Source organism: Cinclus cinclus, chromosome 32, assembly GCF_963662255.1.
Source record: "Cinclus cinclus chromosome 32, bCinCin1.1, whole genome shotgun sequence".
Classification (NCBI taxonomy): Eukaryota; Metazoa; Chordata; class Aves; order Passeriformes; family Cinclidae; genus Cinclus; species Cinclus cinclus.
Window position 1 is genome coordinate 1665815 of NC_085077.1, and position 16135 is coordinate 1681949.

General features: G+C 48.2%; 1 protein-coding gene across 1 annotated transcript; it reads left to right on the forward strand.

Annotated features, from left to right (window-relative positions):
* The first annotated feature begins 3651 nt into the window (after positions 1-3651).
* LOC134055487 (killer cell lectin-like receptor subfamily G member 2) lies at positions 3652-15560 on the forward strand. The gene is made up of 7 exons (XM_062511865.1): positions 3652-3833; positions 4907-5086; positions 7280-7339; positions 8734-9126; positions 10966-11111; positions 13405-13514; positions 15352-15560. Exons 1-7 carry the CDS (start codon positions 3782-3784, stop codon positions 15476-15478), a joined length of 1068 nt encoding a protein of 355 aa, XP_062367849.1. The 5' UTR covers positions 3652-3781; the 3' UTR covers positions 15479-15560.
* The last annotated feature ends 575 nt before the right edge of the window (positions 15561-16135 follow it).

Below are 16135 nucleotides of genomic sequence, written 5' to 3' on the forward strand. Positions count from 1 at the left end.
TGAGAAAATGCAAAATCCAAAATGCAAAATCCAAAATCCAAACCAAAATCCAAAATCCAAACCAAAATCCAAACCAAAATCCAAAATCCAAACCAAAATCCAGAAACCAAAATCCAGAAACCCAAACCAAAATCCAAACCAAAATCCAAAATCCAAAATCCAGAAACCAAAATCCAGAAACCAAAATCCAACCAAAATCCAAAATCCAAACCAAAATCCAGAAACCAAAATCCAAACCAAAATCCAAACCAAAATCCAAAATCCAGAATCCAAACTCCAAACTCCAAAATCCAAACCAAAATCCAGAAACCAAAATCCAAAATCCAAACCAAAATCCAAAATCCAAACCAAAATCCAAACCAAAATCCAGAATCCAAAATCCAAACCAAAATCCAAACCAAAATCCAAAATCCAAACCAAAATCCAAAATCCAAAATCCAAACCAAAATCCAAAATCCAAAATCCAAACCAAAATCCAAAATCCAAAATCCAAAATCCAAACCAAAATCCAAAATGCAGAAACCAAAATCCAAAATCCAAACCAAAATCCAAAATCCAAAAACCAAAATCCAAAATCCAAACCAAAATCCAAAATCCAGAAACCAAAATCCAAACCAAAATCCAAAAACCAAAATCCAAACCAAAATCCAAAATGCAAAATCCAAAATCCAAAATCCAAACCAAAATCCAAAATCCAAAAACCAAGATCCAAAATCCAAACCAAAATCCAAAATCCAAAAACGAAAATCCAAACCAAAATCCAAACCAAAATCCAAAATCCAAACCAAAATCCAGAAACCAAAATCCAGAAACCCAAACCAAAATCCAAACCAAAATCCAAAATCCAAAATCCAGAAACCAAAATCCAGAAACCAAAATCCAAACCAAAATCCAAAATCCAAACCAAAATCCAGAAACCAAAATCCAAACCAAAATCCAAACCAAAATCCAAAATCCAAACCAAAATCCAAAATCCAAAATCCAAACCAAAATCCAAAATCCAAAATCCAAACCAAAATCCAAAATCCAAAATCCAAACCAAAATCCAAAATGCAGAAACCAAAATCCAAAATCCAAACCAAAATCCAAAATCCAAAAACCAAAATCCAAAATCCAAACCAAAATCCAAAATCCAGAAACCAAAATCCAAACCAAAATCCAAAAACCAAAATCCAAACCAAAATCCAAAATGCAAAATCCAAAATCCAAAATCCAAACCAAAATCCAAAATCCAAACCAAAATCCAAAATCCAAAAACCAAGATCCAAAATCCAAACCAAAATCCAAAATCCAAAAACGAAAATCCAAACCAAAATCCAAACCAAAATCCAAAATCCAAACCAAAATCCAGAAACCAAAATCCAAAAACCAAAATCCAAAATCCAAACTCCAAAATCCAAAACCCAAAATCCAAAATCCATCCTGGGAATTTTTATTTTTTATTCTTATTTTTGTGGGGGGGGGTGGTTGAAAAATTGGGAATTTTGAGGGATTTTTTCCCGGTTTTTTTTTTGTTTTTTTTTTTTTCCCTCGTTTGAAAAATTGGGAATTTTGAGGGATTTTTCCCGGTTTTTTTTTGTTTTTTTTGGTTTTTTTTTTCCCCCCCGGTTGAAAAATTGGGAATTTTGAGGGATTTTTCCCGGTTTTTTTTTGATTTGTTTTTTTTTTTTCCCTCCCTTCTTTGCAGCTTCCAGAACGTTCCAGAAGCTGCAGGGGTCCCCTGTGCGGAGGCTGCTCGAGAGGAAACCCCAGCGGGCGCTGCCCGCGGAAGGCCAATAAAAATTATAATAATTATAATAATAATTATAATAATTAAAAAAAAGGAGGATCCCAAAATTCCCCGATTTGTCCTCAAAATATTTTTCCCGCCTCCCCCTTCCTTTAAATGCGGCACCTCCGGGTTTGAGGGTGCGTGGTGGTGATTGGTTGGTTTGGGTGCCAATCGGTGAAATCGGCCAATCACGGGGGGTGTGGGTGGGTTTTTGTCAGGTATTTGTTTTCCTTGTTCTCATTGGTCTGTGCTGGTGTCAATCGAGTCTATGAGCCAATCGGAGTGCGGTCGTGTTTTGTGTTATTGGTTCGTTAGCCTGTCAATCAAACGTCTGAACCAATCACAATATGGGGAGGGTGGGATATTGCAGATCCGTGGGGACTCACGACTTCCGTGTTCGGGCGTTGGTCGGCTGTGATTGGTCCGGGTGATTGTCAATCAAAGTAATTAACCAATCGCAGCTCTGCTGGGTGTGGGTGGGAACTGTGGGGATGGGAATGGGGACTGTCCCCAAAAATGTCCCCCGAATGTCCCCTCAGTCCTGGTGTCCCTCAGTGTCCCCGCAGTGGGGAAGGGGTGAACAGAGAGTGCTGAGGGGACAGAAGGGGTGGCAGAAGTGACACAGAGGGGACAGGAGGGAACACAGAAGTGACACAGGGGACAGGAGGTGGCTGAGGTGGTGACACAGGGGACAGGAGGTGGCCCGGGTGGTGACACAGAGGGGACAGGAGGTGGCTGAGGTGGTGACACAGGGGACAGGAGGTGGCCCGGGTGGTGACACAGGGGACAGGAGGTGGCCGGGATGGTGACACAGAGGGGACAGGAGGTGGCCCGGGTGGTGACACAGGGGACAGGAGGTGGCCGGGATGGTGACACAGAGGGGACAGGAGGTGGCCCGGGTGGTGACACAAAGGGGACAGGAGGTGGCCCGGGTGGTGACACAGGGGACAGGAGGTGGCCCGGGTGGTGACACAGAGGGGACAGGAGGTGGCCGGGATGGTGACACAGAGGGGACAGGAGGTGGCCCGGGTGGTGACACAGAGGGGACAGGAGGTGGCTGAGGTGGTGACACAGGGGACAGGAGGTGGCCCGGGTGGTGACACAGGGGACAGGAGGTGGCCGGGGTGGTGACACAGGGGACAGGAGGTGGCCCGGGTGGTGACACAGGGGACAGGAGGTGGCCGGGATGGTGACACAGAGGGGACAGGAGGTGGCCGGGGTGGTGACACAGAGGGGACAGGAGGTGGCTGAGGTGGTGACACAGAGGGGACAGGAGGTGGCCGGGATGGTGACACAGAGGGGACAGGAGGTGGCCGGGGTGGTGACACAGGGGACAGGAGGTGGCCGGGGCTGGCCGGAGCCGATAGCGCCCGGCTCTTCCTGTGTGGCCCGGCCACCCCCCCTTGGGGACATCCTGGGGTGGGGGAGGAGGGGATGGGACAGGCGTGGGGACAGCCTGGGGACAGGGACACAGGACAGGGACAGTGGGGACAGGGACATTGGGGACAGGGACACAGGACAGGGACACTGGGGACAGGGACAGTGGGGACAGGGACATTGGGGACAGGGACACAGGACAGGGACACTGGGGACAGGGACAGTGGGGACAGGGACAGTGGGGACAGGGACACAGGACAGGGACAGTGGGGACAGGGACAGTGGGGACAGGGACACAGGACAGGGACACAGGACAGGGACAGTGGGGACAGGGACAGTGGGGACAGGGACACAGTGACCATGGTGTCACCGTGGTGACAAGGCCACCCCGGCCACCCCCTGGCGACTCTGTCCCTTCCCCCCAAGTTGGGGACAGTCCCCTGGTGCCACCTCCGGCTCTGGGGCAGGGGGAGGGGACACTGAGGGCACCCCGGGCTGGGGGGGAGGGGACATCCTGTCCCCCCTCCTTGTCCCCTGCGGGTGTTATCAGTGGGGACACAGCTGGGGACACAGCTGGGGACATTGGGGACACAGCTGGGGACATTGGGGACACAGCTGGGGACTTTGGGGACAATGTACGGGAACGTCGAGACCGCGCTGGACAAAGCCTGGGGACCCAAGGATGGTACGGCCACCAATGTCCCCGGTGTCACCTCCCTGTCCCCGGTGTCACCTCCCTGTCCCCTCAATGTCACCTCCCTGTCCTCGGTGTCACCTCCCTGTCCTCGGTGTCACCCCTCCCTGTCCTTGGTGTCCCCTCAATGTCACCTCCCTGTCCCCATTGTCACCTCCCTGTCCTCGGTGTCACCTCCCTGTCCCCATTGTCACCTCCCTGTCCCCGGTGTCACCTCCCTGTCCTCGGTGTCACCCCTCCCTGTCCCCCGTGTCCCCTCAATGTCACCTCCCTGTCCCCATTGTCACCTCCCTGTCCTCGGTGTCACCCCTCCCTGTCCTTGGTGTCCCCTCAATGTCACCTCCCTGTCCTTGGTGTCCCCATTGTCACCTCCCCGTCCGCAGTGTCCTGGAGGTGTCCCCAGGGTGGGTGGTGGCACCTGGGACCTGTCCCCACCCCCTTTAGGTGTCCCCAGGGGTGTCCCCAAGTGCCACCATGGGTGTCCCCAACCCTTTTAAGTGTCCCCAGGGGTGTCCTCAACCCCTTTAGATGTCCCCAGAGATGTCCCCAAGGGCCACCCGAGATGTCCCCAACCCCTGAAGATGTCCCTAGAGATGTCCCCAACCCTTCTGGATGTCCCCAAGTGCCACCATGGGTGTCCCCAACCCTTTTAGATGTCCCCAGGGATGTCCCCAACCCCTTTTGGGTGTCCCCAGGGATGTCCCCAAGTGCCACCAGAGCTGTCCCCAACCCCTTTAGATGTCCCCAGGGATGTCCCCAAGTGCCACCACGGGTGTCCCCAACCCCTTTAGATGTCCCCAATGATGTCCCCAAGTGCCACCACGGGTGTCCCCAACCCCTTTAGATGTCCCCAATGATGTCCCCCAAGTGCCACCACGGGTGTCCCCAACCCCTTTTGGGTGTCCCCAGGGATGTCCCCAAGTGCCACCACGGGTGTCCCCAACCCCTTTTGGGTGTCCCCAGGGATGTCCCCAAGTGCCACCAGAGCTGTCCCCAACCCCTTTAGATGTCCCCAGGGCTGTCCCCAAGTGCCACCCCCTCAATGTCCCCTCTGTCCCCCACAGGCTGTCCCCACCCCCCCCCCGACGAGGATCCCTACGAGCCCCTGGACCCCTCCCCCACCCTGGGGACCCCCCCCCAGGCTCGCCCCTCCCCCCCCAGGGTGGCCCTGGTGGCCCTGGTGGCCCTGGTGGCGCTGACGGTGACGCTGCTGCTGCTGCTGGGGACACTCGGGGCACGGCGCAGTGAGTGGGGGAGGGGCGGGGGGGGTGGGGATTTTGGGGGGATTTGGGTTTTTTTCTTTTTTAATTTTTTCAATTTTTTGAGATTTTTTTTTTTTTTGGATTTTTTTGGATTTTTAAAAATTTTTTTTAGATTTTTTTTGAAATTTTTTTACAATTTTTAAATTATTTTAAATTTTTTAAAAAAATTTTAGATATTTTTGAAATTTTTTTAGATTTTTTAAAATTGTTTTTAGATTTTTTTTGAAATTTTTTTTAGATTTTTTAAAATTATTTTAAATTTTTAAAAAAAATTTGTTAGATTTTTTTGAAATTTTTTTAGATTTTTTTAAAAGTATTTTTTGAATTTTAAAAAAAATTATTGTAGGTTTTTTAATTTTTTTTTTAGATTATTTTGAAATTATTTTAACATTTTTTAAAATTTTTTTTTAGATTCTTTTTGAAATTTTTTTAGATTTTTTGAAATTATTTTAAATTTTTAAAAAAATTTTTGTAGATTATTTTTGAAATTTTTTTAGATTTTTAAAATTATTTTAAATTTTTTAAAAAAGTTTTTTAGATTTTTTTTGAATTTTTTTTATTTTTTTTAAAGTTTTTTTGGAATTTTTTTAGATATTTTTTTGAATTTTTTTAGATTTTTTAAAATTTTTTTAGATTTTTTTTTAAATTTTTTTAGATTTTTTTTGAAATTTTTTTAGATTTTTTTAAAGTTTTTTTGGAATTTTTAAAAAAATATTTTTTAGATTTTTTTTGAAATTTTTTTAGATTTTTTAAACTTTTTTTTTAGACTTTTGGAAATTATTTTAAATTTTAAAAAAATTTTTTTTGAAATTTTTTTAGTTTTTTTAAAAAAAATTTTATTTTTTTTGAAATTGTTTTAGAATATTTTAAAATTTTTTTAGATTTTTAAAAATTTTTTTAGACTTTTTAAAAAAACTTTTTAGATTTTTTAAAAATTTTTTTTAGATTTTTTTAAAGTTTTTTTTGGATTTTAAAAAAAAATTTTTTAGATTATTTTTGAAAATTTTGTAGATTTTTAAAAAAATTTTTTATTTTTCTTCTAAATTTTTTTTATTTTTTTTAAATTTTTTTAGATTTTTAAGAGACTTTCTTAGATTTTTTTAATTTTTAAAATTTTTTAAAAAATTTTTTAAATTTTTTAGAATTTAAAAAAAATTATATTTTTAAAAAATTTTTTTAGAATTTAAAAACAATAAGACTTTTTAAAATTTTTTTATTATTCTTTAAATTTTGTATAGATTTTTTAAAATTTTTTTTAGTATTTTTTTAATTTTTAATATTTTTAAAATTTTATTTTATTTTATTTTTTCAGGAATGTTCGGGATTTCAAAAAAACTTTTTAGAGATTTTATTTCAATTTTATTTTGAGGTTTTTTTATTTTTGTGAAATTTTTTATTTTTGGGGAATTTTTTATTTTTGGGGAATTTTTTATTTTGAGGGATTTTTTTATTTTTTGGGGAATTTTTTTGGGGGGGGAATTTTTTATTTTTGGGGAATTTTTTATTTTTGGGTGGATTTTTTATTTTTGGGGATTTTTTATTTTTGGGGAATTTTTTTATTTTTGGGGGATTTTTTATTTTTTGGGGATTTTTTATTTTTTGGGGATTTTTTATTTTTTGGGGAATTTTTATTTTGGGGGATTTTTTATTTTTGGGGGATTTTTTTTGGGGGGGGGAGTTTTTTTTATTTTTGGGGAATTTTTTTATTTTTGGGGAATTTTTTATTTTTGGGGGAGACTTTGGGATTTTTTTAGGGTTTTTTTACGTTTTTTAGGGGGGTTGACTTGGGTTTTTTTTTTAGCATTTTCCAAGTGTTTTTCGGGGCATTTTGGGTGGGATTTTAGTTTTTTTCGGGGTGTTGGGGATTTTTTTGGGGGGAGTTTTGGTTTGTTTTTTTTTTTTTTTTTTTTGGGGGGGGTGTGGGAGGGGATTTGGGGTCTTTGGGGGAAATTTGGGAGGGAGTTGTGGAGGTTTGGGGGGATTTGGGGGGGATTTGGGGGGATTTGGGGGGATTTTGGGGGGGATTTTGGGGGGATTTGGGTGGGATTTTGGGGGGGATTTTGGGGGGATTTTGGGGGGATTTTGGGGGATTTTGGGGGGGATTTGGGGGGGATTTTGGGGGTTTGGGCAGTGTCCCCAAAATGTCCCCAAAATGTCCCCAAAATGTCCCCTCAGTCTCGGCCCTGGAGGCCGCCCTGGAGGCCGAGAAGGCGAAGGAGCCGCCAGCGCCCACAGGTTGGTGGCACCTGTCCCTTGTCACCTGTCCCCATTGTCACCTCCCTGTCCCCGGTGTCACCTCCCTGTCCCCGGTGTCATCTCCCTGTCCCCGGTGTCACCTCCCTGTCCCCGGTGTCACCTCCCTGTCCCTGGTGTCACCTCCCTGTCCCCATTGTCACCTCCCTGTCCCCGGTGTCATCTCCCTGTCCCTGGTGTCACCTCCCTGTCCCCATTGTCACCTCCCTGTCCCCGGTGTCACCTCCCTGTCCCCGGTGTCACCTCTATGTCTCTGATGTCACCTCCCCATCCCCAGTGTCACCTCCCTGTCCCTGGTGTCACCTCCATGTCCTCGGTGTCACCTCTATGTCTCTGATGTCACCTCCCCATCCCCAGTGTCACCTCCCTGTCCCTGGTGTCACCTCCATGTCCTCAGCATCACCTCAGTGTCACCTCCCCATCCCCAGTGTCACTTCCCTGTCCCCAATGTCACCTCCACGTCTCTGGTGTCACCTCCCTGTCCCCGGTGTCATCTCCCTGTCCCTGGTGTCACCTCCCTGTCCCTGGTGTCACCTCCATGTCACCTCCCTGTCCTGTCTCCTGTCCCCTCTGTGTGTCCCCTCTCCCTTCCCACAGTGTCCCCTGTCCCCGGGTGTCACCTGTCCCCCAGGTGTCCCCCCTGTCCCTGAGCTGTCCTGCTCAACGCTGGCCCCTGCGTGGTGGCCACTGGACAGTTCCTGGTGGCCACTGGATGGCTCCTGGTAGCCACCACCGTGTCCCCAACCCCTCCCATGTCCCCTCAGTGTCCCCTCAGTGTCCTCTGAATGTCCCCCTGTCCCCTCACTGTCCCCCTGTCCCCTCACTGTCCCCTCACTGTCCCCTCATTGTCCCCCTGTCCCCTCAGTGTCCCCTCACTGTCCCCTCAGTGTCCCCTCACTGTCCCCTCAGTGTCCCCCTGTCCCCTCAGTGTCCCCTCAGTGTCCCCTCAGTGTCCCCTCACTGTCCCCTCACTGTCCCCTCAGTGTCCCCTCAGTGTCCCCTCACTGTCCCCTCAGTGTCCCCTCACTGTCCCCTCACTGTCCCCTCCCATGTCCCCCTGTCCCCTCAGTGTCCCCTCACTGTCCCCTCAGTGTCCCCTCACTGTCCCCTCAGTGTCCCCCTGTCCCCTCAGTGTCCCCTCAGTGTCCCCTCACTGTCCCCTCCCATGTCCCCCTGTCCCCTCACTGTCCCCTCAGTGTCCCCTCACTGTCCCCTCACTGTCCCCTCACTGTCCCCTCAGTGTCCCCTCACTGTCCCCTCAGTGTCCCCTCACTGTCCCCTCACTGTCCGGCTCCTTCCTGCTCGACACCGCCCACTGCGTGGTGACCACCGGGCAGCTCCCGTTGGCCACCACCTTTCCCTGACTGTCCCCGCAGCGTCCGGCTCCTTCCTGCTCTACAACCGCCACCACTCCGGCTGCGTGGAGGCCTCGGGCCCGTGGCTGACCGTGTCCCCCTGCGTCCCCTCCTCGCCGGCCCAGCGCTTCCAGTGGCTCCCGGGCGGCCGCCTGCGCCATTCGGCCACGGGACTCTGCGCGGTGGCCGCCGCCGAGTCCCCGAACGCCCTGGTGGGGCTGAGGCCGTGCCGGGACGATTCGAGGCTGCAGCGTTGGGAGTGCGGCCCCGGGGAGCTGCTGGCCCTGGCCGGCACCGAGCTCCACTTCAACTTCGGCCACGAGCGCCGGCGCCGCGTGCTTCTCTTCCCGGGCCGCGGCGACTGGAGCCGCTGGAGGCTGCACGGCAGCTCCGAGCCCGTGTGCGCCGGGGCCCGTCAGTGCCTGCTCGGCCTCGGGGCCGCCCCCGCGCTCTTTCCCCCCCCCCCCCCCCCCCCTTTTTCCCCTACATTTATTCCGCATTTTTTCCCCATTTTTTCCCCCATTTATTCCGCATTTTTTCCCCATTTTTCCCAATTTATTCCCCCATTTTCCCCCCACGTAGTCCCCATTTATTCCCCATTTTTCCCCCATTTCCCCCATTTATTCCCCATTTATTCCCCATTTATTCCCCATTTATTCCCCATTTCCCCCCATTTTCCCCCACGTATTCCCCATTTATTCCCCATTTATTCCCCCAATTATTCCCCATTTATTCCCCATTTTCCCCCATTTCCCCCCAATTATTCCACATTTTTCCCCATTTTCCCCCATTTCCCCCATTTTCCCCCATTTCCCCCCCATTTTCCCCCGTTTATTCCCCATTTATTCCCCATTTTCCCCCATTTTCCCACACGTATTCCCCATTTTTCCCCCATTTCCCCCCATTTTTTCCCCATTTTTCCCCATTTATTCCACATTTCCCCCCATTTTACCCCATTTATTCCCCATTTATTCCTCATTTTTCCCCATTTCCCCCCAATTATTCCCCATTTTCCCCCATTTTCCCAATTTTCCCCCATTTTCCCCATTTTCCCCATTTCCCCCCACTTCACTCCACATTTCCCCCCATTTATTCCACATTTTCCCCCATTTCCCCCCATTTATTCCACATTTTCCCCCATTTATTCCCCATTTTCCCCCAATTTCCCCCATTTTCCACCATTTTCCCCATTTCCCCCAATTTTCCCCCATTTTTCCCCATTTCCCCACTTTTTCGACACTTTCCCCCACTTTTCCCCCATTTCCCCATTTTCCCCCATTTATTCCCCATTTATTCCCCATTTTTCCCCATTTTTCCCCATTTATTCCCCATTTCCCCCCATTTTCCCCCATTTATTCCCCACTTTTTCCCACTTTTTCCCACTTTTCCCCCCTTTTCCCCCCTTTTCCCCCCTTTCCTCCCGTTTTCCCCCATTTTTCCCCAATTTTTCCCCATTTTCCCCCATTTCCCCCGACTTTTCCCCCACTTTTCCCCCATTTTTCCCATTTTTCCCAATTTTGCCCAATTTACCCCCAATTGTTCCTATTTTTTCCCCTTTCCCCCCCATTTTTCCCCAATTTTCCCCCAATTCCCCCCCGATTTTCCATTTTTTTCCCCAAATTTTTCTCTCAATTTTCTCAATTTTTTTCCACAATTTTTTCCGAATTTTTTCCAAGTTTTTCCCATTTTTTACCAAACCCCAAATCTTTGGGATTTTCCCCAAACCCCACCCCAAATTTTCACGATTTCCCCCCAATCCCGACCCCAAATCTTTGGGATTTTCCCCAACCCCAAATTTTCAGGATTTTCCCCCAATCCCGACCCCAAATCTTCGGAATTTTCCCCAGTCCCGACCCCAAATCTTTGGGATTTTCCCAAACCCTAAATTTTCAGGAATTTCCCTTATCCTGACCCCAAATCTTTGGGATTTTCCCCCAATCCCGACCCCAAATCTTTGGGATTTTCCCCCATCCCGACCCCAAAACTTTGGGATTTTCCCAAACCCCAAATTTTCAGGAATTTCCCCCAATCCCGACCCCAAATCTTTGGGATTTTCCCCCATCCCGACCCCAAATCTTTGGGATTTTCCCCTTTTCCAACCCCAAATTTTCAGGAATTTCCCCAATCCCGACCCCAAATTTTCAGGAATTTCCCTCATCCTGACCCCAAATCTTTGGGATTTTCCCCCATCCCGACCCCAAATTTTCAGGAATTTCCCTCATCCTGACCCCAAATCTTTGGGATTTTTCCCAGATCTCCCCCCCTGCTCCAAGGGCTGGGTCTTTTTCCGGAATTCCTGTTATTTCTTCTCCAAACTCGCCGCTTCCTGGGACAATTCCCAAATTTTCTGCTCATCTTTGGAGTCGCAGCTGCTCGAGGTCGACGATGCCGAGGAAAAGGTGAGATCCCAAATCCCAAAAAATCCCCGATTTCCCACCCCACCCCCCCCACCCCCAAATCCCGAAAATCCCCTAAATCCCATAAATCCGTACAAAATCCCTTAAATCCCACAAATCCCATAAATTTCCCCCAAATCCCAGAAATCCCCTGAATTCCATAAATTCCCCCAAAATTCCCCAAAACTTCCCAAAGTCCCCGACGGGTCCTGGGGAACCTTACTGGTTTGTACTGGTCTGTACTGGTCCATACTGGTTTATAATGGTCTATACTGGTCCATGCTGGTCTGTACCGGTTTATACTGGTCCATACTGGTTTGTACTAGTTTGTACTGGTCCGTACTGGTCTATACTGGTCTATACTGGTTTGTACTGGTCTATACTGGTCTGTAATAGTCCATACTGGTTTATACTGGTCCATACTGGTCTGTACTGGTCCATACTGGCCCGTACTGGTCCATACTGGTCCATACTGGTTTATAATGGTCCATGCTGGTCTGTACTGGTTTATACTGGTTCATACTGGTTTGTACTAGTTTGTACTGGTCCGTACTGGTTTATACTGGTCTATACTGGTTTGTACTGGTCTATACTAGTTTATACTGGTTTATACTGGTCTGTAATAGTCCATACTGGTCCATACTGGTTTATACTGGTCCGTATTGGTTGTTACTGGTTTATACTGGTTTATACTGGTCCATATGGGTTGGTACTGGTCCATCATGGTTTATACTGGTCCGTACTGGTCCATACTGGTTTATACTGGTCCGTACTGGTCCATACCGGTCCGTACTGGTCCGTACTGGTCTATACTGGTTTATAATGGTCTATACTGGTCCATGCTGGTCTGTACTGGTTTATAATGGTCTATACTGGTCCATGCTGGTCTGTACTGGTTTATAATGGTCTATACTGGTCCATGCTGGTCTGTACTGGTTTATACTAGTTTGTACTGGTCCATACTGGTCCGTACTGGTTTGTACTGGTCCATACTGGTCCATACTGGTTTATACTGGTTTATACTGGTCTGTACTGGTTTATACTGGTATATACTGGTTTATACTGGTCCATACTGGTTTATACTGGTTTATACTGGTTTATACTGGTCCATACTGGTCTCTCCAGAGCTACGTGCAGGCCCAGCTCCAGGGCCCGTCGTGGCTGGGGATCCGGGACGGGGATCGGGAGGGGACCTGGATCCATACTGGTTTATACTGGTCCGTACTGGTTTATACTGGTTTATACTGGTCCATACTGGTTTATACTGGTCCATACTGGTCTCTCCAGAGCTACGTGCAGGCCCAGCTCCAGGGCCCGTCGTGGCTGGGGATCCGGGACGGGGATCGGAGGGGACCTGGATCCATACTGGTTTATACTGGTTTATACTGGTTTATACTGGTTTATACTGGTTTATACTGGTTTATACTGGTCCATACTGGTCTCTCCAGAGCTACGTGCAGGCCCAGCTCCAGGGCCCGTCGTGGCTGGGGATCCGGGACGGGGATCGGGAGGGGACCTGGATCCATACTGGTTTATACTGGTCCGTACTGGTTTATACTGGTTTATACTGGTCCATACTGGTTTATACTGGTCCATACTGGTCTCTCCAGAGCTACGTGCAGGCCCAGCTCCAGGGCCCGTCGTGGCTGGGGATCCGGGACGGGGATCGGGAGGGGACCTGGATCCATACTGGTTTATACTGGTTTATATTGGTTTATACTGGTTTATACTGGTTTATACTGGTTTATACTGGTTTATACTGGCCCGTACTGGTTTATACTGGTTTATACTGGTTTATACTGGTTTATACTGGTCCGTACTGGTTTATACTGGTTTATACTGGTTTATACTGGTTTATACTGGTCCATACTGGTCTCCCCAGAGCTATGTGCAGGCCCAGCTCCAGGGCCCGTCGTGGCTGGGGATCCGGGACGGGGATCGGGAGGGGACCTGGATCCATACTGGTTTATACTGGTTTATATTGGTTTATACTGGTTTATACTGGTTTATACTGGTTTATACTGGTTTATACTGGCCCGTACTGGTTTATACTGGTTTATACTGGTTTATACTGGTTTATACTGGTCCGTACTGGTTTATACTGGTTTATACTGGTCCATACTGGTCTCCCCAGAGCTATGTGCAGGCCCAGCTCCAGGGCCCGTCGTGGCTGGGGATCCGGGACGGGGATCAGGAGGGGACCTGGATCCATACTGGTTTATACTGGTCCGTACTGGTTTATACTGGTTTATACTGGTCCATACTGGTTTATACTGGTCCATACTGGTCTCTCCAGAGCTACGTGCAGGCCCAGCTCCAGGGCCCGTCGTGGCTGGGGATCCGGGACGGGGATCGGGAGGGGACCTGGATCCGCAGGGACGGCACCGCCCTGACCCCAAACACCAGGTGGGGGCTGGGGGCGCCCCGGGGATTTTGGGGTCGTTCCTGGGGGTTTTGGGGTTTTGGGGTTTTGGGATTTTGGGATTTATGGGGTTATTTTGGGGTCATTCCTGGGGATTTTGGGGTTTTAGGTTTTGGGGTCATTCCTGGGGGTTTTGGGGTTTTGGGATTTTGGTGTTTTGGTATTTATGGGGTTTTGGGGTCGTTCCTGGGGATTTTGGGGTTTTGGGGTCATTCCTGGGGGTTTTGGGGTTTTGGGATTTTGGGGTTTTGGTATTTATGGGGTTTTGGGGTCGTTCCTGGGGATTTTGGGGTTTTGGGGTCATTCCTGGGGGTTTTGGGGTTTTGGGATTTTGGGGTTTTGGTATTTATGGGGTTTTGGGGTCGTTCCTGGGGATTTTGGGGTTTTAGGTTTTGGGGTCATTCCTGGGGGTTTTGGGATTTTGGGGTTTTGGGATTTATGGGGTTTTGGGATTTATGGGGATTTGGGGTCATTCCTGGGGATTTTGGGGTTTTAGGTTTTGGGGTCATTCCTGGGGGTTTTGGGGTTTTGGGATTTTGGGGTTTTGGGATTTATGGGGATTTGGGGTCATTCCTGGGGATTTTGGGGTTTGGGGATTTTGGGGTTTTGGGATTTATGGGGTTATTTTTGGGTCGTTCCTGGGGATTTTGGGGTTTTAGGTTTTGGGGTCATTCCTGGGGATTTATGGGGTTTTGGGGTCATTCCTGGGGATTTGGGGGTTTTGGGATTTTGGGGTTTTGGGATTTATGGGGTTTTGGGGTCATTCCTGGGGGTTTTGGGATTTTGGGGTTTTGGGATTTATGGGGTTATTTTGGGGTCATTCCTGGGGATTTTGGGGTTTTAGGTTTTGGGGTCATTCCTGGGGATTTTGGGGTTTTGGGGTCATTCCTGGGGGTTTTGGGGTTTTGGGATTTTGGGCTTTTGGGATTTATGGGGTTTTGGGGTCATTCCTGGGGATTTTGGGGTTTTAGGTTTTGGGGTCATTCCTGGGGGTTTTGGGGTTTTGGGGTCATTCCTGGGGGTTTTGGGATTTATGGGGTTTTTCGGTCGTTCCTGGGGGTTTTGGGGTTTTGGGGTCATTCCTGGGGGTTTTGGGGTTTTGGGATTTTGGGCTTTTGGGAATATTTATGGGGTTTTGGGGTCGTTCCTGGGGATTTTGGGGTTTTGGGATTTTGGGATCACTCTGGGGGATTTTGGGGTTTTGGGATTATTTTGGGGTAACTCCTGGAATTTTGGGGGTTTGGGGATTTTGGGGTCGTTCCTGGGGGTTTTGGGATTTTGGGATCACTCTGGGGAATTTTGGGGTTTTGGGGGGGTCGTTCCTGGGAATTTTGGGGGTTCTGGGATTTTGGGGTCATTCCTGGAGATTCTAGGGTTTTTGGATTTTGGGGTCACTCTGGGGGATTTTGGGATTTATGGGTTTTTGGGGTAGTTCCTGGGGATTTTGGTGTCACTACTGGGGATACTGGGATTTCGGGAATGGTTATGGGGATTTTTGGGGTGATTTATGGGGATTTTGGGAGTTGTTATGGGGATTTTTGGGAATATTTATGAGTATTTATGGGGGATTTGGGAATATTTATGGGATTTATGGGATTTATGGGATTTGGGAACCTTGGGCAACTCGGACAATCTGGGAGGGAATCGGGTGAGAATTCGGATGGGATTTCTCAGGATTTATGGGATTCGGGTAGAATTTGGAGACTTTGGGGAATTTTTTTGGGGGGATCCTGATCCCGGTTTTCTTTTTTCCTTTTTTTATTTTTTTTATTTTTTTTATTTTTTTTATTTTTTGGGGGGGGGGGGGGCGGGGGGAGCCAGTTGGTGGCACCGGGACGAGCCCAACGGGGGATCCCTGGAAAACTGCGCGGCCACGAGGCCGGACGGGCTCTGGGCCGATTATCCCTGCGAGAACGCCCTGCCCTGGGTCTGCGAGGGACCCTCCTGAGCCCAAAATCTGGGAATTCACCCCAAAATCTGGGAATTGGGGGAAATAAAATCACAATAAATGTGTGTGTACTGGGATTGAACTGGGATCATACTGGGATTGAACTGGGACCATACTGGGATTATCCCTGCGAGAACGCCCTGCCCTGGGTCTGCGAGGGACCCTCCTGAGCCCAAAATCCCGGGAATTCATCCCAAATTCCCGGGAATTCACCCCAAAATCCCAGAAGTGGGGAAAAAAATTCACAATAAATGTGTGTGTGCACTGGGATTGAATTGGGATTGAACTGGGATCATACTGGGATTGAACTGGGACCATACTGGGATTATCCCTGCGAGAACGCCCTGCCCTGGGTCTGTGAGGGACCCTCCTGAGCCCAAAATCCCAGGAATTCATCCCAAAATCCCGGGAATTCACCCCAGCATCCCAGAATTGGGGGAAAAAATTCACAATAATTGTGTGTGTGTACTGGGATTGAACTGGGATTGAACTGGGATCATACTGGGATTGAACTGGGACCATACTGGGATTATCCCTGTGAGAACGCCCTGCCCTGCGTCTGCGAGGGACCCTCCTGAGCCCAAAATGCCGGGAATTCACCCCAAAATGCCGGGAATTCACCCCAAAATCCCGGGAATTCATCCCAAAAACTGGGAA

Coding starts and splice junctions, on each gene's coding strand:
- LOC134055487 (XM_062511865.1), top strand. CDS start 3,782: ATGTACGGGAACGTCGAGACCGCGCTGGACAAAGCCTGGGGACCCAAG. Junction 11,112..13,404: donor TCGACGATGCCGAGGAAAAG/GTGAGATCCCAA, acceptor TGGTCTCTCCAG/AGCTACGTGCAGGCCCAGCT. Junction 13,515..15,351: donor GCCCTGACCCCAAACACCAG/GTGGGGGCTGGG, acceptor GGGGGGAGCCAG/TTGGTGGCACCGGGACGAGC.